The sequence below is a fragment of the Xenopus laevis genome, chromosome 5L (assembly GCF_017654675.1).
Source record: "Xenopus laevis strain J_2021 chromosome 5L, Xenopus_laevis_v10.1, whole genome shotgun sequence".
Classification (NCBI taxonomy): Eukaryota; Metazoa; Chordata; class Amphibia; order Anura; family Pipidae; genus Xenopus; species Xenopus laevis.
This window is the reverse complement of record NC_054379.1, coordinates 11388597-11415362: the sequence shown is the minus strand read 5'-3', so window position 1 is coordinate 11415362 and position 26766 is coordinate 11388597. Positions and strand designations below refer to the sequence as shown.

General features: G+C 42.6%; 1 protein-coding gene across 1 annotated transcript; it reads left to right on the top strand.

Annotated features, from left to right (window-relative positions):
- Window positions 1-18998: 18998 nt before the first annotated feature.
- On the top strand, window positions 18999-26379 carry slc30a1.L (solute carrier family 30 member 1 L homeolog; the record flags this gene model as incomplete). Its single annotated transcript, NM_001087304.1, is given in 2 exon segments — window positions 18999-19732; window positions 24543-26379. Coding segments are annotated over 2 exon segments (1485 nt in total). The 3' UTR covers window positions 25433-26379.
- Window positions 26380-26766: the final 387 nt, after the last annotated feature.

The window sequence follows — 26766 nt, the reverse complement described above, 5'->3', positions numbered from 1 at the left end:
CATTACAATTACGATCTTAGATCGTTTGTTTTAATGCACACATGTTTTGCTTGAGTTGGAGTGCATGAATGGAGTAGCTACCCTCTGGTCAGACTTTGTTTAGATTGAGACTATACATACAATTTTGGGGCTATAGACATAGGGATACTGCATTCCAGCTGCACCCCTGCTTGCAACTCCTTTCCTCAGTTGGTCTTGACATGGTTCTGAAAAATAAATATAAGTGAAAGAGTACATCACTTGGTACACTGAATAATTATAGCAGATCATGACATCATCAGAGTGCCCACGTGACTTATTACTATATCACAGGTGTCTGCCCCAGCATGCCATGATCTCATAGCGCCTTATTAGGATCTCACACACACTGCCTGAAGTTCTGGTCAATGTAGTTCCTACAATCGGGCACGTATTGTCTGTTAAAATACCCTACATTACAGTGTTCTTGGTGGAGCACAGAACTGCTCTTACTAACTCACTTTATCTGTCTCACACTTGTATAACAGGAGCTACCTGCCCACTGTATAGAATCCCTCATTCATAGGGTCCCTTTCCACAACCTCCACTTAGATATCTGACCTACTTTAGGGTCAGGGGCATAACAAGAGTGCTCTGGGCCCCCCGCCAGAAAACATTTCGGAGGACATGGTACACATAGGTGCTCCTGCCTGCCTGCAATCCCACTCCCCCCACCGCATGCTCGCTCATGTGCATCAATTTAAAGAGAGGGGATTTGAACACTATAGAGGAAACAGGCCCTGTGGTCTGGGCCCCTCTTTTCACCGGGCACCCCACAAACATGGGGTCTGCTTCCTCTATAGTTACACCAGTGTTTAGGGTCCTCACTTAGTTTTGAGATGTTGTACCGTGTTAGCCATTGAAAAAAAACAGAAAATGTAATGTTTGGTGTACCTTTTATTGGCTAACTGAATAAGTAACAATTGCAAACTTTCAGAGCACACAGGCCCCTTCTTCAGGCAAAATACAAATGAAAGGCACATCATATACTGTTAGATCATTGATAAAGGGTTTATGGGTAATAAATTAGAAAGTTACATATAGACAGAAATAACGTGTAGAGATAATAAAAATAATTAGTGTGAGTTGTAAATAGTCATGGGGTCTGGATTCAGTCAGGTCACATAGTTTGAACTAGACCAAGACAGAATAGGGTAAGGTTAACACAACAGTGCAAATTAGGAATTGGACAAGATACAGGTACATATAAATAGACTACAAATAGGAATTGTGACCTGTAAAGATAATACAATATTTCATCCCAGATATTGATAAGCCCCCTAGGGTAAGCACTTTAGCTTTAGTCAAGGAAGCCGACACTAGTACAGTCAGTACCTTGTTGTGAGGTGAAGTCAGCCTAAGGAAAGTGTCTTTTAAGTTGTAGATTGTCCTTAGCTGTGTTTTATTCTAGGTGTCATATCCCTTAGTTAAAGTCATATCTGGACATAAAACTCCTGTCTCTGTTCAGGCCACATTCTAGGGTGTTAAACTTTCTCATGAGTTTGAATTCCCACTCCTGTTGTGTCTTGAAGTTACCCTTTAAAAGTGTGACCCGAAGATCTTTGGTGCTGTGGGTATTGCTGCAGAATTGTGCTGCCACTGGGACATCTGTGTTGCCATGCTTGATGTTAAACCTGTGGGAGTTCATCCGTGGCGCAGTTAGGGTTGCCACCTTTTCTGGAAAAAAATACCGACCTTCCTATATCCTTGCAGTTTTTTTCCTATTAATAACATTGGCATCAAGCATCATTTTTACTGGCCAGGCTGGTAAAATACCAGTGGCAGTGTTTGTCCTGTTTCTCCCACATAGAGTCCTGTAGTGGGGCATTTCAAACACATTATTAGTTGTACCACGTTGTCTGATTTACAGTAAATTAACCTTTTATCACACCTTTTTTGCAGGTAGGGAGATGTGCCAGGGTCCTCACTTATTAAGACTTCTACTAATGTCTACTTTGAGTGGAATCCAAAGAGGAAGTTCTATGGGATCCCTCCCCTTTAAAATTAGGGATCTCCCACAACACCCCTGGGCCAATATGAACTCATCCCTCAGCTCAAATGGCACATCCTTGATGTATTATACTGAACATTTCTAACAATTGTTACATTATATAATTTGCCCTTTACAATTAAAGCAACAGTTCTTCCTTCAAGCGATGTTTAGGGCCTCAAGACCTTTCTGATCTATTCTAAAACCACCCGAGACACGTTGGGAAATTTATGATGAGGCCAAACACCCTTTTATCTAAGGACCTGCCCATGTACACTGACTTAGAATAGAATTCAAGGTGAAGGCCTCCCACCCAGCACAAACCCAGAACCCCCTTATCTCAGCCTCACCTGTTCTACCCCACCCAGAGAGACAGGGACATGGCCTGGGAAAATCCAAGTGCAAGTGAGGTTGGCCCGACAGAAATCTTATATTTGCACTGAGATAACCAGGTCACAGATATGATTTGCTTTTAAATGCAGTTACCCTGGGCAGGTGCTGATAACACTTCTTCTTATCTCTTTTCTCTTCTTAGAGATATGACTTTTCCTGGAAAATGTGTTCTCAATGTTCTGCTCATTCTATTATTTCATTATAAATGTGTTTCTAATATATAGAATTTCCACAAATAGCGATTGCCAGCAATTGACCTTTTCTAATCCCACAAGTGTTCTCATTTTAATTACACTTTGCACACGTTCTGCCCTACACTGTGAGGTCACCGGTGACAGCAACTAATAACCCAATAATCTCCATATTGGACAGACTCTTTGGGTCCTGTTTGAAAGCAAAAATCTGGTCAGATTCTGAAGTTACTAGACCTGCTCCAAACCTGCCAATATCAATACAGGTACTGTATATGTTATCCGGAGACCTGTTATCCAGAAAGTTTCGAAGGCTGGTTTTGCCTCCAATAAGGATTAATTATATCTCAGTTGGGATCAAGTACAAGCTACTGTTTTATTATTACAGCGAAAAGGAAATCAGTTTTTTAAAATTTGGATTATTTAGATAAAATGGAGTCTGTCTCCCATAGACTCCATTTTATCTAAATAATCCAAATTTTAAAAAACTGATTTCCTTTTCGCTGTAATAATAAAACAGTCGCTTGTACTTGATCCCAACTGAGATATAATTAATCCTTCTTGGAGGCAAAATCAGCCTATTGGGTTAATTTAATGTTTATATGATTTTCTAGTAGAGGTTGAGGTAAGAAGATCCAAATCACAGAAAGATCAGTTATCTAAAAAAAACCAGATTCTAGCATTCTGGATAACAGGTCCCATACCTGTATTACTTTTATTGCATTAGCTGCCCTACAGCTACTGCATCTGCCATCCCTGGACAGATTACATGGGTAATTTGCATCATAATGATTTCACAACTCTGTGAGTCTTAATCCAACAAATGTTATCCAAAATTATTCTTACAATGGATTCTTGATATTTGTGGTGCTTAAAAACGTGATACTATAAAACAGAGTCTTAATTCACTATTTCTTTTTCTGGTCATCTGTTGGCAGTGGAACTGGTAGAACTCCTGTGTCTCTGTGTAGAATTTAAGTACTGGGCCCATCACTAAGCTATCTCCGCTCATAACCTCAGTTCATCTTGCTCATAAGCAAGTGACTCTGCTGATATTTGCTTTCCTGCCTTATAATTGTATAGAATCTTTAGATAGATACTATACAGAGGAATGGATAGAGAAACAGATAAACAGACAGACAGATCAATAGCCAGGCAGATGACAGTTAGAAATATTGAGTTTAACTTATTTTACAATAATTGCAATGCAATCAGTTAGGGTTTGTGAGATACTACACAGTTCATATGAAGAAGAGAAATGTTTGCACTGCCATCCTGCTTGAACTTTAGCCTTGGCAGGTAAAGTGGGGTTGGAAGGTGGCTAAAGTAATTGCTGTGATAAAAGCAGTGGGAATAATAGTCTCTGGGAAGGGAGTGTAACTGTGGGATAGCAGGTATAGTAGGGAGAGATGGTGTCTATAGTAACAGTGGGATAATAGTCTCTGGGAAGGGAGTGTAACTGTGGGATAGCAGGTATAGTAGGGAGAGATGGTGCCTATAGTAACAGTGGATAATAGTCTCTGGGAAGGGAGTGTGACTGTGGGATAGCAGGTATAGTAGGGAGAGATGGTGCCTATAGTAACAGTGGTATAATAGTCTCTGGGAAGGGAGTGTGACTGTGGGATAGCAGGTATAGTAGGGAGAGATGGTGTCTATAGTAACAGTGGATAATAGTCTCTGGGAAGGGAGTGTGACTGTGGGATAGCAGGTATAGTAGGGAGAGATGGTGTCTATAGTAACAGTGGATAATAGTCTCTGGGAAGGGAGTGTGACTGTGGGATAGCAGGTATAGTAGGGAGAGATGGTGTCTATAGTAACAGTGGACAATAGTCTCTGGGAAGGGAGTGTGACTGTGGGATAGCAGGTATAGTAGGGAGAGATGGTGTCTATAGTAACAGTGGACAATAGTCTCTGGGAAGGGAGTGTGACTGTGGGATAGCAGGTATAGTAGGTAGAGATGGTGTCTATAGTAACAGTGGATAATAGTCTCTGGGAAGGGAGTGTGACTGTGGGATAACAGGTATAGTAGGGAGAGATGGTGCCTATAGTAACAGTGGGATAATAGTCTCTGGGAAGGGAGTGTGACTGTGAGATAGCAGGTATAGTAGGGAGAGATGGTGCCTATAGTAACAGTGGGTAATAGTCTCTGGGAAGGGAGTGTGACTGTGGGATAACAGGTATAGTAGGGAGAGATGGTGCCTATAGTAACAGTGGATAATAGTCTCTGGGAAGGGAGTGTGACTGTGGGATAGCAGGTATAGTAGGGAGAGATGGTGCCTATAGTAACAGTGGATAATAGTCTCTGGAAAGGGAGTGTGACGGTGAGATAGCAGGTATAGTAGGGAGAGATGGTGTCTATAGTAACAGTGGGATAATAGTCTCTGGGAAGGGAGTGTGACTGTGGGATAGCAGGTATAGAAGGGAGAGATGGTGCCTATAGTAACAGTGGGATAATAGTCTCTGGAAAAAGAGTGTGACTGTAGGATAGCAGGTATAGTAGGGAGAGATGGTGTCTATAGTAACAGTGGATAATAGTCTCTGAGAAGGGAGTGTGACTGTGGGATAGCAGGTATAGTAAGGAGAGATGGTGCCTATAGTAACAGTGGGATAATAGTCTCTGGGAAGGGAGTGTGACTGTGGGATAGCAGGTATAGTAGGGAGAGATGGTGCCTATAGTAACAGTGGGATAATAGTCTCTCGGAAGAGAGTGTGACTGTAGGATAGCAGGTATAGTAAGGAGAGATGGTGCCTATAGTAACAGTGGGATAATAGTCTCTGGGAAGGGAGTGTGACTGTGGGATAGCAGGTATAGTAGGGAGAGATGGTGTCTATAGTAACAGTGGGATAATAGTCTCTGGGAAGGGAGTATGACTGTGGGATAGCAGGTATAGTAGGGAGAGATGGTGTAGTATAGTAACAGTGGGATAATAGTCTCTGAGAAGGGAGTGTGACTGTGGGATAGCAGGTATAGTAGGGAGAGATGGTGCCTATAGTAACAGTGGATAATAGTCTCTGGAAAGGGAGTGTGACTGTGAGATAGCAGGTATAGTAGGGAGAGATGGTGTCTATAGTAACAGTGGATAATAGTCTCTGGGAAGGGAGTGTGACTGTGGGATAACATGTATAGTAGGGAGAGATGGTGTCTATAGTAACAGTGGGATAATAGTCTCTGGGAAGGGAGTGTGACTGTGGGATAGCAGGTATAGTAGGGAGAGATGGTGCCTATAGTAACAGTGGGATAATAGTCTCTGGGAAGGAAGTGTGACTTTGGGATAGCAGGTATAGTAGGGAGAGATGGTGCCTATAGTAACAGTGGGATAATAGTCTCTGGGAAGGGAGTGTGGCTGTGGGATATCAGGTATAGTAGGGAGAGATGGTGCCTATCGTAACAATGGATAATAGTCTCTGGGAAGGGAGTGTGACTGTGGGATAGCAGGTATAGTAGGGAGAGATGGTGTCTATAGTAACAGTGGATAATAGTCTCTGGGAAGGGAGTGTGACTGTGGGATAGCAGATATAGTAGGGAGAGATGGTGCCTATAGTAACAGTGGATAATAGTCTCTGGGAAGGGAGTGTGACTGTGGGATAGCAGGTATAGTAGGGAGAGATGGTGTCTATAGTAACAGTGGATAATAGTCTCTGGGAAGGGAGTGTGACTGGGATAGCAGGTATAGTAGGGAGAGATGGTGCCTATAGTAACAGTGGATAATAGTCTCTGGGAAGGGAGTGTGACTGTCGGATAACAGGTATAGTAGGGAGAGATGGTGCCTATAGTAGCACTTGCATACTTGCAACTGGGTCATAGTAAATTACCCCTAATGTATATATTGAGACCCACACGGACTAAATTTAAGGCTTCCTCTGTACTATATACGTTCATAGGGTGGATCTAAAATGTAGGCTAATATAGGGTAATTAACCAACAGAATTTGTCTAATGCCAAGTATATGTTTAATGACAGTACAAGTAAATGCCTTTTAATAGGATGTTATCATTACACATTTAATTAGATAGCATTGTTTATTGCATATTATAAATAATTATGGGTTATATTCAGTTCTACAGTTCTGTCTATTAGGGCTCAGTTAATGGTGGGGCTGATTTCTTGCCAATTTTGTGCACTTTGCACCCTGCCCCCTATTAGGACATGAGCCCTTATATACCTATAGGCCTTAAGCAGCACACTGCATCCATATTTCTATACCCACTTGTGTCATTTAAACACACTGTATGCCGAATACCATAATACTATGGGAAATCTAATGCCAGGTCACTATATATTTATGTAGACCTTTTGACCTTTTCAGTTTAATGAAGAATAAGTCTCATCTAACTCAACTGCAACTTCTTTACATTCTTACAGTTGCAACATGGAGTAAAGTGGCAGTGACCCGCCAGCCCCATCCTTCAATTTCTATTAAAAACAGCAAATATGTCTATAAAACACGTGGTATTTCTAATTTATAGAGGATTTCTTAAGAACAAACGGGTGGTGGATACTTTATGTGACACTGAATCATTGAATTGGGTGGAGGAGTAAGATCCCCATTAATCTTAACACACATTAATTACATATATTTAATCTGACGCTGTGAGATATAATACTGCAGTTCTGGCACCAAGGAATGAACCTGATTTTAGATGACAATCCAGATTGTGTGTCTGCCCATACTCGCTGGCATGTTTTGTGCATGTTAAACCATTGCTAGGACATGGATAACATCTGATACTCCTTCACTTACATCGTGGAGATCAATGGTTAATGAATATTTAATGGTGTGTCATTTACCAAGGGATCAGAGACGGGAGAATCAGAATATTTGCTTACAATGTTAATGCTCAATATGGTAAATATTCACAGGTATGGGACCTGTTATCCAAAATGCTCGGGCCCTGGGGTTTTCCGGATAATGTATCTTTATAATTTCTTTGCAAAATGTATAAATAAAGGATATAAATACATAGGCTAGCCTGAAGAAGAATGGGGAATTTTCTGGCGCCATAAGTTAATGCTCCTATAAGAGGATCTAATAGTTCAATTGAATTAGAGAGGGTACAGAGAAGGGCAACTAAGCTGGTAAAGGGAAAATCTTAGCTATGAGGAAAGACTGGCCAAATTGGGGATGTTCACGCTGGAGAAGAGGCGCTTAAGGGGTGATATGATGACTATGTATAAATATATAAGGGGATCATATAATAATCTCTCTAATGCTTTATTTACCAGTAGGTCTTTCCAGCTGACACAAGGTCACCCATTCCGATTAGAAGAAAAGAGGTTCCACCTAAATATTGGGAAGGGGTTTGTTACAGTGAGAGCTGTGAAGATGTGGAATTGTCTCCCTGAATCAGTGGTACAGGCTGATACATTAGATAGGTATAAGAAGGGGTTGGATGGTGTTTAGCAAGTGAGGGAATACAGGGATATAGGAGATAGCTCATAGTACAAGTTGATCCAGGGACTGGTCCTATTGCATCTTGGAGTCAGGAAGGAATTTTCCCCCCTCTGAGGCAAATTGGAGAGGCTTCAAATGGGTTTTTTTTGCCTTTCTCTGGATCAACTGGCAGTTAGACAGGTCAAAATAGAGGTCGAAGGTTGAACTTGATGGACGTGTGTCTTTTTTCAACCTCACTTACTATGTCACTTACTATGTTACTATGTGGTCAAACCCTGTGAAGGCAAGGTGTATTTGGGGATGTAAGAGCTCAGGTCACTGCTATATACCACCACATGGGTTAAACGGAACCACAGCAAGGCAACTGCTCATTGGGAAATCCCATGGGCACAAGGCAAAAACCGCTTGCTAGTGGCGGAACTACCGGGGGTGCGAACGGGCCAGGGCCCGCACCCTCTCAGAGCCCCCCGGCAGTCCGTGCGCCACTAACAAATGCGGCCGTACGGAGGGGGCGGGGCCTGGCTGTGTGTCACACACCAGGGCCCGCCCCCCTCTAGGATCGCTACTGCCGCTTGCACTTCTCTGAGATTGGCCAGTGCCAATGATACCTGGATGTACATGTACTGGGCAGTTCTAAAGGGAAGAAGGCTGTTTGAGTAAAATTTCACTGATTGGAATATGTCTTCAGCAGAACCATTGGCTTAACCCTGTAATTGCTGAGTGCCAAACCCCAATACTTCCAAATTAGAGAGTCACTTACAAGGAAACATTCAGGGTTAGGGTTATTATTCTAAGTCAGGAGGCATATGTGGGAAACCCAGAGCCCTCTTGAGCCTCATTAGATTTGCTGATGAGCCTTCTTAGTGAGATTGGCAGCTGCCAATAACAGTATCTTCATTTTTTTTTAGAGAGATAACAGCTTGTTACAGATTTTGTGAACCATGCGCTGTTATAAGTATTTCTTCAATTTAAATCTCAAAGTATAAAGACACGGCTGTTGCCGAATTTGGCAGTTTCCCTGTATCATCAGAGATGGGGGGAATTAAACAAATACAGGTATAGGATCCGTTATCTAGAAACCCGTTGGCCGAGGGTTCACCTTCTTACATCTAGGACTGTATTTAGGCTGGTGCCCTAGGAATTGCATCTCAGCCTGCCCCCCCCACACACACAGGTTGGTACAGTCTGAGCATGAGCTGACTGCAGAGAAGTTTGGGTACCCCCTCTACTCTTCCTCCAGATTTAGCTTTAAAGGGATTTTTCACCTTTAAATAAACTGTTAGTGTGATGTAGAGAATGATATTCTGAGACAATTTGCAATTGGTTTTCATTTTTTATTAATTGTGGTTTTTGAGTTATTTAGCTTTTTATTCAGCAGCTCTCCAGTTTGCAATTTCAGACATCTGGTTGCTAGGGTCCCAATTCCCCTAACAACCATGCACTGATTTGAATAAGAGACTGGAATATGAATAAGAGAGGACTGAATAGAAAGATGAGTAATAAAAAGTAGCAATAACAATAAATGTGTAGCCTTACAGAGCATTTGTTTTTAGATGGGGTCAGACCAATTGAAAAGTTGCTTAGAATTGGCCATGCTATAACATACTAAAATTTAACTTAAATGTGAACCACCCTTTTAAGTTTCTGGGGGCTGGGGGAATTTTTCTTTTAAGTGTTGTTTTTCCTATTTATATAAAATGTGTCCCTGCCAAGAACTGGGGATGCCTCCAGTGGCACAAGATCGTGTGCTCTTAGCTGGCAGCCAAACTGCCCATTCTGCTTCATTGTTAGGAGACAGGAGGGCTTTGGGAAGGAGATAAGAAGTGGAGGGTAAAAAACAATGACAATGCAGAATGTGCAAGTAGAGTCACTAAAGCTTTTATGCAATCTTGGGAAGCCCTGCAACAGTAATATAATTATATACATTTCTTAATATGTTTCTTAAAGGGGTGGTTCACCTTCCAAACACTTTTTTTAGTTCAGTTGTTTTCAGATTGTTCCCCAGAAATAAAGAATCAGTGAATCAGTGGTACAGGCTGATACATTAGATAGGTATAAGAAGGGGTTGGATGGTGTTTAGCAAGTGAGGGAATACAGGGATATGGGAGATAGCTCATAGTACAAGTTGATCCAGGGACTGGTCCCATTGCCATTTTGGAGTCAGGAAGGAATTTTCCCCCCTCTGAGGCAAATTGGAGAGGCTTCAGATGGGTTTTTTTTTTACCTTCCTCTGGATCAACTGGCAGATAGACAGGTCAAAGATAAGAAACGTATCAACTAAATGTATACAGTTTACAGGGTCGACAACCCCCCCTCCCAGAGCTGCTTTAGAAAGCGAAAAATGACACTTTACACTTCAATATTAGAAAAGCAGTGACACATAGAAAACAGAAAGTAATTGGAAAAAGTCATTATTTCTGGTGATCTTTCTGAAAACGACTAGTTGTTTAAAGGTGAACAACCCCTTTAAATAGTCTGGAAGGAGTGATGTGCACAATGGAAGTGTTTCTGCGATGCACTGTACAACTTACACATATTAATCAGTTTTATGTTTTTAAAGGGAATATGTACAGTAAAAAAATATGATTCTGTTTTAACATAAAGTACATTAGCGTAAAATGAGCCCCCCGCCCTTCCCTTATCATGAATATTTCCCAGTTCTTATTCCTATTATTTCTTGAATTACCCAGAAAAACAATGCTGAGTAGGTTGTTTTTCGAAGGTAAAACTGCCGCCCACTGCACACAGATAAGCAGTCACTTCTATCTCTCTTTCCAAGGGACACACGACAGTGAGTAATATCCCTTGTTTTTAAAGTAAAAAGAAAGAAAGGGGTTGTTCCTTGAGGCCACACATGGCAAAGGGTACATATAAAACACACAGAGTTGGCTAAGAAATACACATGGACAGAGGCATAATAATAGGGGAGCAGACCCCTTGCTGGCTGGGGGACCCGGGGGAGAAGTGAGGTCCCAAGAAGATCAGTTAATACAATATCAGGTCTCTTTTTTCCCCTGGACTCTGCATTGAGCGTCAGATGGCTGAACCATGTGTTGCCTTTGGGTATGGGGTCCCAGAAACTAGTAGGATTGCCACCTGGCTGGTATTTTAACGGCCTGGCCGGTAAAAATGATGGTTGATCCCAATGTTATTAATAGGGAAAAAATATAAATATACAGGAAGGACGGTATTTTTTTCCAGAAAAGGTGGCAACCCTAGGAACTAGGGAGTTAATAAAAGAACTCCTCGTCTTTTATACATGTTCATTAAGTCAATACAGTGATGTAGTCAGGTCACTTAGTCACAGAGTATATTTAGCCATTCTTGAGTGTGCAGTATATAATCTGATATATTATTATAATACATAATCGCTCCGCATGTTGGCCTAATTATGCCCTCTGTGCTCTGCAGCATAGCATCTGTGTAACTCATTGTTAGTCAGCAGCTATGGGGAAATGGCAACGTGCCACATTCATGACTATTTTGTGCCAAGCGTAGGAATTTTTAAGTGCTAATTCAAACCCAGATCTTGTACAAATATTGATGGAGGGGATTTTGCCGGCCGGAGACTAGCTGGATAGATCACTGTGCAGTTTGATTTTGGTAGCCTGAAAACTTTCAGCAAAAAAAAAATCCAAAATCTGTTCTTTTAAAAGACCAGTAAAATCAGAAAAGTTTTAAAATATTTGTTAGTATACAATGAAAAAATAACACCAAGACAAATTAAACTTTTAAATCCCACAGCCTTTTTTAAGAAATAACTTACTGAAACTCCGCTTGCGCTCCTCTTCATAAAAGGCGATCCGCAATCCATCATGCGGCGCTCGATTACTCCTCCCTCCCTTCCTTATAGGAGATAGCCAGGGAGGAGAAATCAAGCGCTGCACTATGGAACGTCACCGTCTTGCCTTTTATGAAGAGGAGAGCAAGTGGAGTTTCGCTAAGTTATTTCTTTATAAAGGCTGTGCGATTTTAAAGTTTCATTTGTCTGAAAGCTGATGAGTTTCTATAGAAGTTAATGTGATGCGTTTATAAAGCAGAGCTTGTTAAAACCAGATTTGACAACTTCGCTACAAATGAATGAAACAATGTGATGTGCGTTTGAGGACGACTTTACTTCTGTGATTTAACTCAAATTGATTTTTTTTCTTACAAAAGCTCAGAAAACAGTACAGTCCGGTTTAGTTTTAACTTTTACATCTGCAATCTCGAAAATGAATATATTTACCTGTATGGAGTCTATTTAAAGGAACAGTAACACAAAAAAATAAAAGTGTTTTAAAATAAAGAAAACCCCAGGTCCCAGCCGTCGCTTTCATGCAAGGGGGACCCGGCTTATTCAGAAGTGGAGCACAGTCGTACCCCCCATTAAGCTCTAAATCTACCAGACCCGGAACGACTGTCCCCCCTGTGTCCCTCTGATGGCGGCACCTGAGAGGCTTCCTAAAGCATTAGTAGAGCAGAGCGTTCCCCACGTCACAGAAGTAATGGGATGAAAGAGTAACAAGGGTAAATCAATAACTATGTACCATAATGAAACATATCTTTGTCAGGGATTGCCTCATTGCTATGACAATTGCTCCTTACATTCCAGTCCAGCTTGTGTAAATCATTAACTGAAAAGATTGCACGTTGCTGTTTATGAGAATTATGTATAAATGGACTGGATTTCAGCTCACAAACTGCTCACGACTGTCCCCTGTGTGTCTCTGCAAGTGTCCCCCTCAGAATGAAGGGGAGAGACTATGGGACACATTTAGGGATGCATCCAGGATTCAGTTCGGGATTCGGCCAGGATTCTGCCTTTTTCAGCAGGATTCGGCCGAATCCTTGTGCCGGGCTGAACCAAATCCGAATCCTAATTTGCATATGTAAATTAGGGGTGGGTAGGGAAATCAAGTGACTTTTCATCAGAATAGAAGATTTTTTTTTCCACTTTTTCCTTTCTTGCCCCTAATTTACATATGCAAATTAGGATTTGGTTCAGTATTCGCCAAGTCTTTCACCAAGGATTCGGGGATTCGGCCGAATCCCAAATAGTGGATTCGGTGCATCCCTAGGCACATTTATAAATTTTCGGGATTTTTTTCCCCGTGATTAAAGACAATAGCATGGACGAAAATATATGACTCAAAATTTCTAAACAAAAAAACTGAAACTGTAGATGCGTTTATAAAGCAGAGTTTATTAAAATCAGATTTGACAACTTCACTAAAAATGAATGAAACAATGTGATGTTTTGTTTTTCTCAATCATTTAACCCATCTGATTTTTTTTCTTAAAAAAGCAAAGAAAAGAATTCCGTCAAGTTTCGTTTTATTTCTTACTTCAGCAATCTCGAAAATGAATAAATTTACCTGTATGGGGCCTATTTAATAACATTTGAATTTCACAAATCAAATTTTTTCCACTAAAATGTGTTATTTTCTTTATTTCTCTAAAACTATAACGTAGGCAATAGTGATGTGCGGGTCAGGGTTTTCCTGAATCGCACCCGACCCTAACCCACCCTGCTCCAGCCCTCGCCTGCCCTCACCAGCGCTTCCCGGGTCCTTTTATAGACACACGCCGACCCACCCCGCACAATGATGTCACAAAAGGGGCGGGCGAGCGAGCAGACGTGAGACTATAAAACCGGAACCTGGAAGTCGGAAGTATGAGCATTGGTGTGAGGAAGGATGGAAGAATTCATTATTTTTATATGTGGATTTTTAGGGACATCAATCTCCCCATATCTGCATCTGGGTGATTTTTTTGACAACTCCCCTGTTCAGTCCAGCACCCATCTTGTTTCACCCAAATACTGACCCTGATCCACCCACACTAGGGATTTCAACATAATGCCTCCTTAAAGGAACAGTAATACAAAAAATTGAAAATATAATGTACTGTTGTCCTGCATTGGGAAAGTTCCCTAAAAATCCACATATAAAAATAATGAATTCTTCCATCCTTCCTCACACCAATGCTCATACTTAGCTCTACAATAACAGAATGTATATATGTCCTTTAAACTGATAAATGAAGGGCATGTTCACTTTTCAATGCAACTTTTCAGCACAATTTTATTGTTTAGGGTTCTATATTTTTTTAGCTTTCCTGTTCTGCTTATTTCCAACCTGGAACTAAAAATACACCAAAATACAGATAACTGATAACACTTCAGCTTTTTTCATTTTTCTTAGTTTGCCAGGTTTTGCTCTCCTATACATTTCCAATTGCTGTTATGGCTGCGAGGGTAATTACACCTTTGCAACCAGAGAGCAGTTCAAATTCCATGTCTGAAAGCTGCGTAAGAAAAAAAAGTGATCATGAAAATAAAAAAATAAATACAACTTTTCGCAAAGCAATTTAGTATAGTTCTGTTTATGCCAAACGTGAGGTTTAAGTGAAATTCTACTTCAAGAAAGGTACTTGTTAAATGACTGCTACATATGCTGCCTCCCAGCTCATGGACATAGGATGAACTTGGCAGTGGGAAGAGAGACAATTGTTTCGTTCTAGTCTTCCTCCAACTGCAAGAAGTAATGGTGCACCACTTTAACCTTCCTATTACTTCCCCAAGAGTCCAAGTAGAGTCAAAGAGTAGAAAAGAACAAAAAGGCCTGTAATATGAATCCCATCCCCAACCCAGGATCCACTTCAGTCTTCCTCTGGCCTACTCTACTGCTCTCCAACATTGGCTCTCTCCATTGTCTGCCCTCCTTGTGGGATCTCCTAGGAGTTTGTACCTGGGGATGCTTCCATATTACACCTACTTACACTTCCTAAACATTCTTACACTATTATGCCAATTGAGATCAGGTTCTGTATCTGGCTAGAGTTTGTAAAGGATTTGTTATAAGGCCAGACTGGAATAGTAGGGATGTGGCATGTTGCTAGAAAATGCATTCTATGTATAACACCATAGGGCTCATTTATAAAGGCAAGTGCCCTTAGCTGGACACAAAATAAAACATCATGGTCACCATTAGGGATGGGGGGACATGGCCAGGTGTGGGTATGGAGACCCCACTGTAATCCAATTGAGTTTACATTGACACTTTTCGCAAAGGTACTTTGGCTGGGTTGGACTGGGCCAGCAGGACACTGGGAAAAAACATGGTGGGTCCGGTGACCCAGACCTGCTTGCTGGCCCAGAGAAGAGGAAACAAGGTACGCACCAGGAAGGGGAGGCGGAAGAGAGGTTGCAGCTGGGTCAGGGGCCCTAAGACAGTAGCCCTGGACACCCCAGTCTGACACTGTACTTTGATGCTTGACAAAAAGTCCTGTGTGACTCGAAACTTCGCATTATTTTGTCTACTGAAAATGAGCCAATAAATCACAAAGAAAGTTCACAGAAACAACGTGTCAGTGTGCTGCGGTCTGTTGGATATTGCATATGATTGAAACCCATGGCAGAGTGGGAAATTGGCTGCCAAGCACCTGGTCCCAAAAGGGAAAAGAAACGGAGGTGAGCGCTTCATACTTGTGTGACACTGTATTTTAGGCAAACATTCAATAAGCTTGTTCTGAAGAAATGAGAACAACTGGGCACATGAACTCTGGAATTACTGAAGCCTTGACCTGCTTCCAGCGTAGCTTTAACGGCATGTGCCCATTGTCAAGTAAATCAGACGCTGATGCTGTTACTGATGCTGCGTGCATTGGCAGAAACACCAGTTTTTTTGTACTGTCCTTGCAGGCAGTGATCCGACCAACATGCAGACAATTGAGAAAAAAAGGAAACGTTATGGTAAAGGAGTGTGAGTCCTCGTGGGTAATTCGCCCCGGTGAGACCAAAAAATCCGCTCTGGCCGCGGTAGACTAATGATCCAGATCAGACAATAGTGGACTCAACCGGAAAAAAGTAATATATATATATATACAGTATTAAAACATATGTGGCTTTATTGGATAATGCTTATTATCCAATAAAGCCACATATGTTTTAATATATTGGTTCGCACCCGCTCTTTACTTTTTTTGAGTCCACTATTGTCTGATTTGGATCAGTGATCCTCCCAAGCAAGAATGACAAAAGCCTCAGATAAAGCTCATGCTGAGCCCTGTTCCATTTATCTTCCTCGGCACATTTCCATTGCTGACAGCAGGGTTGCATGCAGTCATCTTATCTTCACAACTCTTTAAAACAAGATTGTCAGGAAAAATGAAGATGTAACTTGCAGATCTCCAGCTGTTGGGGACCCCCCGCCCTTCCAATACATTTCTGAGTTCAAATATCACTGTTCTAAAATCCTATAATGAGATATATAAAGTTAGGTTGCAAAAAGCAATTCATAGTAGGATAAGGATATCATGCAAAAAGTAGCAATTATTATACTGCCTGTTTAGTATCACCTAAAGTGAAGCAATTTCACATGATATTCTCCCTGTAAATAAAGTGTCCCCACAGTCCAGCGGTACTTACTGCCGTCCCGGGTTTGGGAGAGCCAGTTGTGTCGGTCACAATGAGCTGGATACAGTGGGATCGTTAGCATACTGTCCCGTTTTTTTTGTGGGACAGTCCCGATTTTGACAGCTCAACCCACAGTCCAGCATTTTTACTGAAATGTCCCGACTTTTTCTTTGATCTCCTGCACTGAACAGCCAGAAAAAGATACAAAGTTTCTGAAGCTTAATTGGCAGGTGCACTTAAATACTTTTGTAATTAAAGATAAGCAAAGAATCAACTGTAACAATTTAAGATAAACAAGTCTCTTGGGGAAACTGACTTGCAGCTTAAAGGGCAATTCACCTTCATTAGCAAAACTTTAATAACACATAAAAACCACAGAAATGTGTTCAAACTTTCATAACCTGCCAAATTTTGTAAAATGAACACAGAAATGGGTGTGATAAAAAATACCTGCCTCATTTTTTTGTCCCTCTTTCTATTTCCAAAATGTAGGGAGGTATGTGTTAGTAGGATAGGGCACTGTTTTCATTTATATTCCAGCCCTAAGCCACCATAGGGGGGGCATCAAGCTCGAGGGTCCAAGTGACCAATGGGATCCTAATTTTGCTAGTAGTAGTATGGAGCCCTGTCATTCCTGCTGGTCCAGTGTGATGTATTTATAGTTCCTATAGATTTACATAGGGACATATCAGTATCACTTTAAAATGCCTGACACCACCTTTTCCCATTTACAAGCAAGGATGGCAGTTGGCAGAGTTAGACATGGGCATTGCCGGCTGATGAAGGCCAATGTAACCCTGTAATGACCACTTCCTATACGGCACATTATGGACTCTATTATCCAAAAGCCCGTTATCCACAACGTTTAGAATTATGGGAAGGCCATCTCCCATAGACTCCATTTTATCCAAATAATTAAAATGTTTAAAAATAATTTCCATTTTCCCTGTAATAGCAAAACAGTACCTTGTAAGTTATCCCATTTAAGATATAATTGATGGACAACCCTTTCTCTGCCAGTACTGCTAGGGTCCACCTAGGGTTGCCAGCTTTGCTGATGGCTAAACCCGAACTTGAGGGGCGGGCAGATAACATTGGGGGTGGAGCAGTGATGAAGGAACAGGCATGATGACATCAGAGGTGGGCACAATGATGTTGGTGGAGTTATGACTCCAGGGCAAGGTTATTGCATCACTTAGATGCAACTGGCTGGATTTTTATCCAATTTCTCAATGTTTTAAAGTGTTGATGCCCGATTCACAACGACACATGTGACAACCTTATCTCTAGCTATATTCTGCTTGATGATTAAGCCCAATCCTTTAATTACAGGTATGAGATCTATTATACAGAAATCAGTTATCCAGAAAGCTCTGAAATACAGCGATGCTGATTTAGAAAAAAAAACCTTCCTATTTTTGATTGATTTGCTTTTTTTTTTTTGTATCTGCAATAATAACAAATAATAAGCCATGATGAGGTGAGTATCTTAGTATTTAAATGCTTTTCATGTATCGGCCAGATTAGGCCCAGACTGGCAATCTGTGGGTTCTGGCAAATGTCAGAGGGGCTGCTGTACGGCTCCATAAAAAGTTACCATATAGTTGGCTGGTAGGAGGCAGTTTGGGCTTCTCTGTACTTGGAATGACAGGACCTATTTGACTCCCAGTCCAGGCCTGGGCCAGATTATTGTTCGGGTTTCATAACAGAACAGAAAGTTCAGACCCGGACAGGCCTTACAAAAACCGAACTGTTCGGGTCAAAACCAAACAGGTGGCAACTCTAGGCCCACCTAAGAGGGAAGAGTCACATGTTACCAGCGCTACTGGCGGTTGCAACTGTCAGAAGTGAGTCTGGATTAACACCAAGAACAAAGTGTCAGTAACAGGTTTGATTTCAGATTAGTGTCCTGTTACTATGACTTCAGTACTGAGGATAACGCGGTTCTTAGGTCTCTATTGTCGCAGTGAAAGACTGGGGTGTGTGGGGCCCACTGGGGCTGTCACCTCAAGCCTAATCCAACTGTGAGAAAGAGAAGCAACTTTGATCACAAGCTGCTGCACAGAGAGGAGCAATATATGAGGAGCCCCGGCTGGACAGGAGCTGCTTTCCCTACATTGTGTCAGGTGTCAGGAGTCAGAAGAAGCAGTACAACAAACAGAAAGGGCCAGACAAATCGAGTAATAGGATGTTTTATTCAGATTGCTCCCACCCTCCAGCTGTTGCTTCACCTCAGCCCCTTGGATCTCACAGCACTAGACTAAATGTGTGATTCACTAACAGCTGAGCCGGAATTTCTGTCAGTCCAATCTCTCTGGTACTGACTAATATTATGTGCTGAGGAGAGGATTGTTATTAGGGGCCATCTTGTCCGTCACCCCTCGGTTCTCCTCAGCCAATGAGAGAGCAGGCCGCGGCTTCGGCAATGGCGTCTGTTGCTAGGCTGCACGAAGCTTCACTCTGGCCCCCGCCAATCACACCTTAGTGAGGGGGTGTGGTCCAGGGGACGCGCCCCGCCCCCCGGCTTGGCTCCGTGTGGAAAAGACGGGTTTCGGGTGCAAAAGTTGCTGTTATTTTCCTCCTCCGGACGTCAGCGATGCCCAGTGAGAGAGAAGCCGCCTGCGCCGCCGGTCCCCGGTCTTCTCGCCCTCAGCTCGCCTCCCCCGCTCTCCTGACAGGCGGAAGTTACCGAGCGCCGCCGCCGCCACCTTTGGACTTTAGGGCCGTTTGTGTTTCGTAGCGAGAGCGGGAATCATGTGGGAGTCTAACCGGGTGCGGCTGCTCTTCATGTTGGCCCTGACCTTCATCTTCTTCGTGGTGGAGGTGGTGGTGAGTCGCGTGACCGCTTCCCTGGCGATGCTCTCCGACTCCTTCCACATGTTGTCCGACGTCATCGCCCTGTGTGTGGGGCTGGTGGCGGTGCGATTCGCCCAGAAGACTCGATCGACGGACAAGAACACGTTCGGCTGGATCCGGGCCGGGGTGATGGGGGCGCTGGTCAACGCCGTGTTCCTCACCGCCCTGTGCTTCACCATCGTGCTGGAGGCCGTCGAGCGATTCACGGAGCCTCAGGCCATTGAGCAGCCGCTGGTAGTGATGGGGGTCGGGGCCGGGGGGCTGCTCATTAACCTCATAGGTCTGTGTATGTTCCGGGACAGCGCGGGGGCAGGACACGGACATTCCCACGGGGGAGGCCACGGACACTCGCACGGAGCCAAGAAATCGCACCGACCCCGCGAGCGGTCGGCGGGAGAACGGGCGGACATAGACCGGGAGGAGACCAACATCTTGGTGGAGAATTGCGGCAACTCACAGGCGACAGGAGCGGAGGGGACGCCGGGAAAACACGGTGAGACACGTTAACCCCCCCCATATACACAAGTGGATCGGTCCTCCCTCATTTATATTCATTATACTCCTCCCTTATATTCACCCGAGGAGCTGCTCTCACTAATGTGGGGTCCCCTCTGCACTTGGTCCAGTCCCTTTCATCCACCCATTCATTATTCCCAACTAACCTGGTCTATTCAGCACCTGTTATTCCACCCCACTCAAGTCCTATTGGATTCTTCCATCTCTACCCCTTGCAGGTCCCATTGCCCCTCCTCATTTCAGCTCCATGGATCCCCTCCTAATGTAGGACACTGGTCTCCTCTAAAGCCCTATCATGGCAGGGGACTGCTCTCTTTATTCCCAGGAATGACCGGTCCCTTCAGCTACTTCTGCTGCCCCCATGGCACCTACATTTTCTTTTATCCTTAAAAGTCCTCTCATTTCCTTGTGTATCACCACTTATGGCTGATGCCTTCTGCTCCTTGTATCCTTCCCATCCTCCACTGACATGTAACATTCCTTTCCATCTTCCCAAGGCCACATGTGCTTCCCAACCCCTAATGCAACTTCAACCAGACCATTGTATCCCTCTTAAGGCAGGTTATTCCAGCTCTGCATGATCCTGTCCCCTGCTGGTCCTATCATTTTGCAATGTGATGTCCCATCTGCCCATTTTATCCCTCAAAAGGCAAAATGTCTTCAGCTTTGCATATACCCACCTATTGCAGTGCCCCCGGCCTTCTATTCCATCCTCCAAAGTTCCAGCTTAAGGTGGCCATACACTATAAGATCCGCTCATTTGGCAAGATCGCCAAACGAGCAGATCTTAACCCAATATGCCCACTAACGACTGGGGGATATCGGATGAATCCGAACGTTAAACCCTGGGGCCAAACGATCGGATTACAATTTAACGAATGGCCTCAGACAGTTCGAAGGACCACATCAACTAGCCGATGCAGTCCTGGATCCTACAATAAAAACACATTTGAATGATTGATATCTGTCTGATTTTTGGCCTGATATTGACTGGGAGGACCCGTCGGGAGCCCCCACACATGGGCAGATAAGCTAACGAGTCGGTCTAAAGGACCAATATCGGCAGCTTTATTCTGCACATGTGTGGCCACCTCAAGTATTGGACCATTGTATCCACAGACATGAAAGTAGACATTGGGCTCTATAGGCTAAGGGCAGAGACACACTGCAATTCGGGGAGATTAGTCGCCTGGCGACTAATCTCCCTGTCGGTTATAATGAAAATCGTCGGCAGGATGGCACTCAGAGCGCTTCGTTTTCTGAAGTTGCCTCACGAGGAAACGAGTGCCATCCCGCCAGCGATTTTCATTCTAGCCGGCGGGGAGGCAGTTTGGGCAGATTAGTCGCCCCGAAGAACAAACGATTTGTCACCACGACTAATCTCCCCGAATTGCTGCGTGTCTCTGCCCTAAGAAACTGTTATTAGGTGGGTTCATAGTATCTGGAGCCCCAATGTACATCTCATTTATTGCCAGTTTATTTGACAGAAAGGGAGTCTCTGCCACCAAGTGAGGGGCATGTTCTAGACTAACCCCTATCTGAGATGTCATTAAACTTGTTGGGTTGGTTCTGTATGGGACCATTGTTCTTCAGAATGTTCTGCCCCAGCCTGGCAACAGACACACCGCATCTCTTCCCAAACAAACAAACAAACGATAAGTAGGTCAGAGGAAATGCCAAGTAATCGAGGAACTAATTAACCCTTTAGCAGTCGAAGACTTAAGAGTAGTTTAGTGAATGTAGTTTAGAATTCATGACGTGTATTCGATTCCTCTAGTTCTTTGTATGGATTCAAGACATGGCATGTCCCAGGCGTTTCTAGCTGTCCCTGCCTTCTGCTTCTGGAAACTTCCCTGTAACTTGACATTTGTCATCCAAAAAAAAAAAAAAAGAGTATTTGCTGAATAAGCATAATGGGCAGATAATCCCTTTCTCTTAAATTCAGTGAATAGGTTGGACTCGGGGATGGGTTTAACCGAGTGCAAAATGAGCCGAGAGCTTCGGCATTCCTTAGCTGAGTGCAAAATAGCAGCTCCCTCTCTGCAGACTTTTTGGCTGAGTGCAAAATGACAAATACTGTTTTGTGCTTTTGACGTTGACTGTGCGACTTGCGCAACTCCTGTGTAAGCAAAGCCCATGCGTTCTCTTTCCTGGATGCCTTCATAGATCCACACTCTACCCCTTATGATTCTTATGATTTTTTCTTGCAATATCGTGTGATCAATGCCCTCATAATCAAACTTACGAAGGGCTTTGTTTCGTTCCTACTCTGCTCCTGAAATGCAGTGTGGCATGAATTGCTGGTTAAAGACTTGTCATCTTGTGGCTAACCACATACCCTGGGTTTTGATTTGGTTTTAAAGCCAGATTTGGTTTCACAACCTTCTCTCTCTCTGTCTCTGTCTCTGTCTCTGTCTCTGTCTCTCTCTCTCTCTGTCTCTCTCTGTCTCTGTCTCTCTCTGTCTCTCTGTCTCTCTCTGTCTCTCTCTCTCTCTGTCTCTGTCTCTCTCTGTCTCTCTCTGTCTCTCTGTCTCTCTCTCTCTCTGTCTCTGTCTCTGTCTCTCTCTGTCTCTCTCTCTCTCTGTCTCTGTCTCTCTCTCTCTCTGTCTCTCTCTCTCTCTCTCTGTCTCTCTCTCTGTCTCTCTCTCTCTCTCTCTCTCTCTCTCTCTCTCTCTCTCTCTCTCTCTCTCTCTCTCTCTCTCTCTCTCTCTCTCTCTCTCTCTCTCTCTCTCTCTCTCTCTCTCTCTCTCTCTCTCTCTCTCTCTCTCAGCACTTTTTGTGTTAAAGGTGTAGTTTTACCTTAAAATTAACTTGCAGTATGATGTAGAGAGTGATATTCTGAGACCATTTGCAATTGGTTTTCATTTTTATAGGTTTTTGAGTTATTTAACTTTTTATTCAACAGCTCTCCAGTTTGCAATTTCAGTAATCTGGTTGCTAGGGTCCAAATTACCCTAGCAACCATGCATTGATTTAAGTAAGAGACTGGAATATGATTAGGAGATGACTGAATAGATAGATCAGTAATAAACAGTAGCAATAACAATACATTTGATCCCTTACAGAGTATTTGTTTTTTAGATGGTTGAAGTGACCCCCATTTGAAAGCTGGAAACAGTCAGGAGAAGAAGGCAAATCTTTAAAAAGAAAAAAAAAGGCCAATTTAAAAGTTGCTTAGAATTATCTATTCTATAACATACTAAAAGTTAACTTAAAGGCAAACCGCCCCTTTAAAACAGCATTGTTCTCATTTTTTTTTTCTGTTTAGAAATGTTTAGAATGAATGAGATTATATACACAGGGTTTACAGATGGGCCCTCTGGGCTCTATGTCTACCAGGGTATATTAGCTGGGCTTCTAGGAGGGATGATCCTTCTATATAATAGGGATAGGATCTTGGGGGGGGGGGAATGGTTGTCTGAACTGCACCAAATCCAGGATTGGGTTCAGGATTTGGCCAAATCCTAGAACTTTTTTTTTTTCTATGTGACTTTAAAACTCCAGACAACTGAATGCTATTTATTTTTTTCAGAATTTTTGAATTTCTTCAAATATAAATTGGCAAATTATGCTTTGTATTTTGTTAAACTGAATACCACATCCAACACAAAAGAATTGCCTTAAATCTGAACCCTCATTGCTTGCATGTGCAGTAATGCTTAACCGGTAAACTTAAGTGTTTGCCCCTAGTTTACCCCCAAAGGGTATGGAAATCCATATTGAAATCCAAGTGCTAATGCACCATGGGCAGCATGATATCAGATTGGCTGTAAATAAAGTCAATACAATTCTGTTATGTCTTTCCATCTGTAACCACCCGTAGCCTTAAGCTGGCCATAGATGTTGAGATTTTTAAAAGATCCGATACTCATCGTGAGACCACTATTTTCTCGGAACGATCATACGATCGTTCGAATTGACCATCAACTAAAAAGACCAATTTGCCAGGAAAACAAAAGGGAGCTGCCTGCTTGGCCCTGCAAACATAGATAGATTGCACTGGGACCAACAAAGATTTTTTGACCTGGACGATCAATTTCCTGACAGATGTCGGCCGAAAAATCGTCGCTTTTATGGGGAGCTTTAAGTGCAAGTGACCAATGCTATAGAGAGGTGCAGTTATGCCTACTAAGCATTCTGTGCTGTGACTGAATTGTTGGTATGTGAAGTTCAACTTTGAGCCTCTCCCTTAGTCACACCACTTAGTGCTTAATGGGTAACTAACTGAGGTGTCAGCGATTCACATTGTAGGCTGGAAACTTTATAATATGCTTATATTTACTTTACTGTCCAATTCCACACTGTACAGAATTTTGTGTGTTCTGCATCGTTATGGTACACCGGCTTCTACAACAGATATAATCTAATTTTCCGCTTGATGATTTCCCTGAAGCTTCACTTCTCAACAGCAGCCCAGAGCACACTGAGCATGTGCAGTGCCACCGACACTTTAAACAAGATCCAAGACCTCCAGTGGACAATGTTAAAGGCTTGGATCATTCCTTTTAGTTTTTGCATTAATTTAGTGTTGGGTTTCTACAAATCGCAAACTTAATCATAGATCCGGGGCATTCCTAGTATTTTTCTCTCCTTATGTTGCCTTTTTTTCTCTTTCTCCTACTTCTATATGATCATGTAACTACTTTGTGCTTTGTGTTACCATAGGAGGCATTATATGGTACATTGGTCCGTGTATATAAAAATATTACATCCCTAGAAGTTTAACACACACTGCAATAATAGGGGAAATATTTAATTTGTATCCCTGTTTTTTCTTTCTTTAACAGATGCCTTGGCAGAGAATATAGTAGACGCTCGAGTGAATGGAAACGTTGTTGAAAACAACTTGCCAGAAATCCATGAAGATGGTTCTCAGCTTAACATGCGTGGGGTATTCCTGCATGTGCTTGGAGATGCGCTGGGCTCCGTTATCGTGGTGCTTAATGCTTTGATCTTTTACTTGGTTTTTAACCCTTGTTCAGACGAGCACTGCATAAATCCTTGTGTAGAGAACCACTGCGATAAAAAATCCAATGTTTCCGCTCTCTCGATTCATCCAAACAGCAGTGCTCCACCCCCAGAAATACAAATTGCTGGACCTTGCTGGGTGCTTTACCTGGATCCATCTTTATGTGTGATCATGGTGTGTATACTTCTGTACACCACCTACCCGCTTCTGAAAGAGTCCGCTCTGATTCTCTTGCAAACTGTTCCTAAGCAAATTGACATATCGTCCTTGAAGCAGAAACTCAAAAACCTAGACGGAGTCGAAGCCGTCCATGAGCTCCACGTTTGGCAGTTGGCGGAAAGCCGCATCATTGCCACCGCGCACATAAAATGCCAGGATCCCACTGCTTACATGGACGTGGCTAAACGTATTAAAGACTTCTTTCACGATGAAGGCATCCACGCCACTACCATCCAACCAGAATTTTCAAGTGTGGAATCTGGGTCGAGGATTTCGCTGTGTGAACTGTCCTGCAGAACTCAGTGTGCACCAAAGCAGTGTTGCGGGAGCATTGAAAATAATGTTTCAGGAAAGAAGTCAGTTTGTGGCTCGGCCTCTTTCTCCAGTCTAGGAATGATCAGCGAATCTCCTGAGAATAAAACCAAGAGGACTAATGCTTCCGAGAAGCCTAGCAGTGAGCTGAAAATAAATGTAGAGCCCTCTGTTTGATGACCATTACAAAAGACTAATGTTGCTTTATTTCATGACATTTTTAGTTTTCTTACCTTTTTGGACACTTGATTGACACCCCTGTGAAAGGAAACATGGACTGGCTAGTTTTTATGAAGCAATGTTAAAATCAATTCCGCTTGTCAAGACTGTACTGCAATTGAATTGAATTGCATAGAAATTTTTATGTCGTTGTTACAATTTTATATTTTGCTTCGCCCAGAACACACGCAGCCGCTACTGATGGTGTAAAAATACATATTGGGTAGTATTTGCAGTCTCTTATTAGAGACTTTTTTTTAATTTTTTTTTATTTACTTAATTTATCTATGGCTGTTTTGATGGCATAGTTAATATCTGGTGGCTGCTGACCCTTGATCATCTCTTTGCTGAACAGTGTATGAGTGATATTTAATATGCCTTCGCTGCTTCTTGTTCTGAAGGATGATCACTCATGTTGCCGCAGTACTTGCACAGCAACTTATTGCCTTCTAGCTACATACAACATGGCTGATGCTGCCATACTGGTACAGCAGCTTTTGTTGACCTGCCTTGGAAATCACAAAAAATGACAACTATTTCTGTGGGCTGCTGTAGATTCGTGCAATTAAAATATAAACCATTTCCCCAAGTTATGACATGCTTATGCCTCTTTGGTTGTAAATGTTACCAAATTCTATAAGTAAAATGTATTTTTTAGTTTTTTTCCCATACAACTCAATTACCTCATGGCGCCATTGACGTGCTGTGGTGCACCCCTTTTTGATTGTGTTGGTTGATTGTTCATTTTATTTGTGGCTTAAGGTGCTGAATAGTAGCCTGGTATAGTCTTGAAACCACATGCCATGTTTCTTTTTATGTTGCAGTGTAAATATAGTCCTGAGTCGTTTAAAAATAACGAAAGAATAAAACACAATTGGCAAATTGTAAGGCCAGTAACCAAAAAATGTTTTATCTTTTTTTCTGCAGAGGGCCATGCTGTTATTTTTTTATTGTACCCAGGTATCCCTTGTGCAGCACGTCACATTCCTATTGAACGGCACATGTGCTCCGCCTGCATCTGTGCAATGGACAGGTATCCTAGTTACTCCTTCTACTTGCCAGAAGGCCGTGCCCTTGACTTTAAATCACAGCTATCGTAGACCGGCATTAGCACTGTCTTAAAGGGGTTGTTCACTTTTAGTACAAGGTAGAGAGTGATATTGTGGGACAATTTTGCAATTGTTTTTTGTTTGTTTTGTTAGGTTTTTGTTCAGCAGCTCTCCAGTTTCAATTTTAGCAATCTAGTTGCTTGGGTCTAAATCACGCTAGCAACCGTGTATTGATTTGCATGA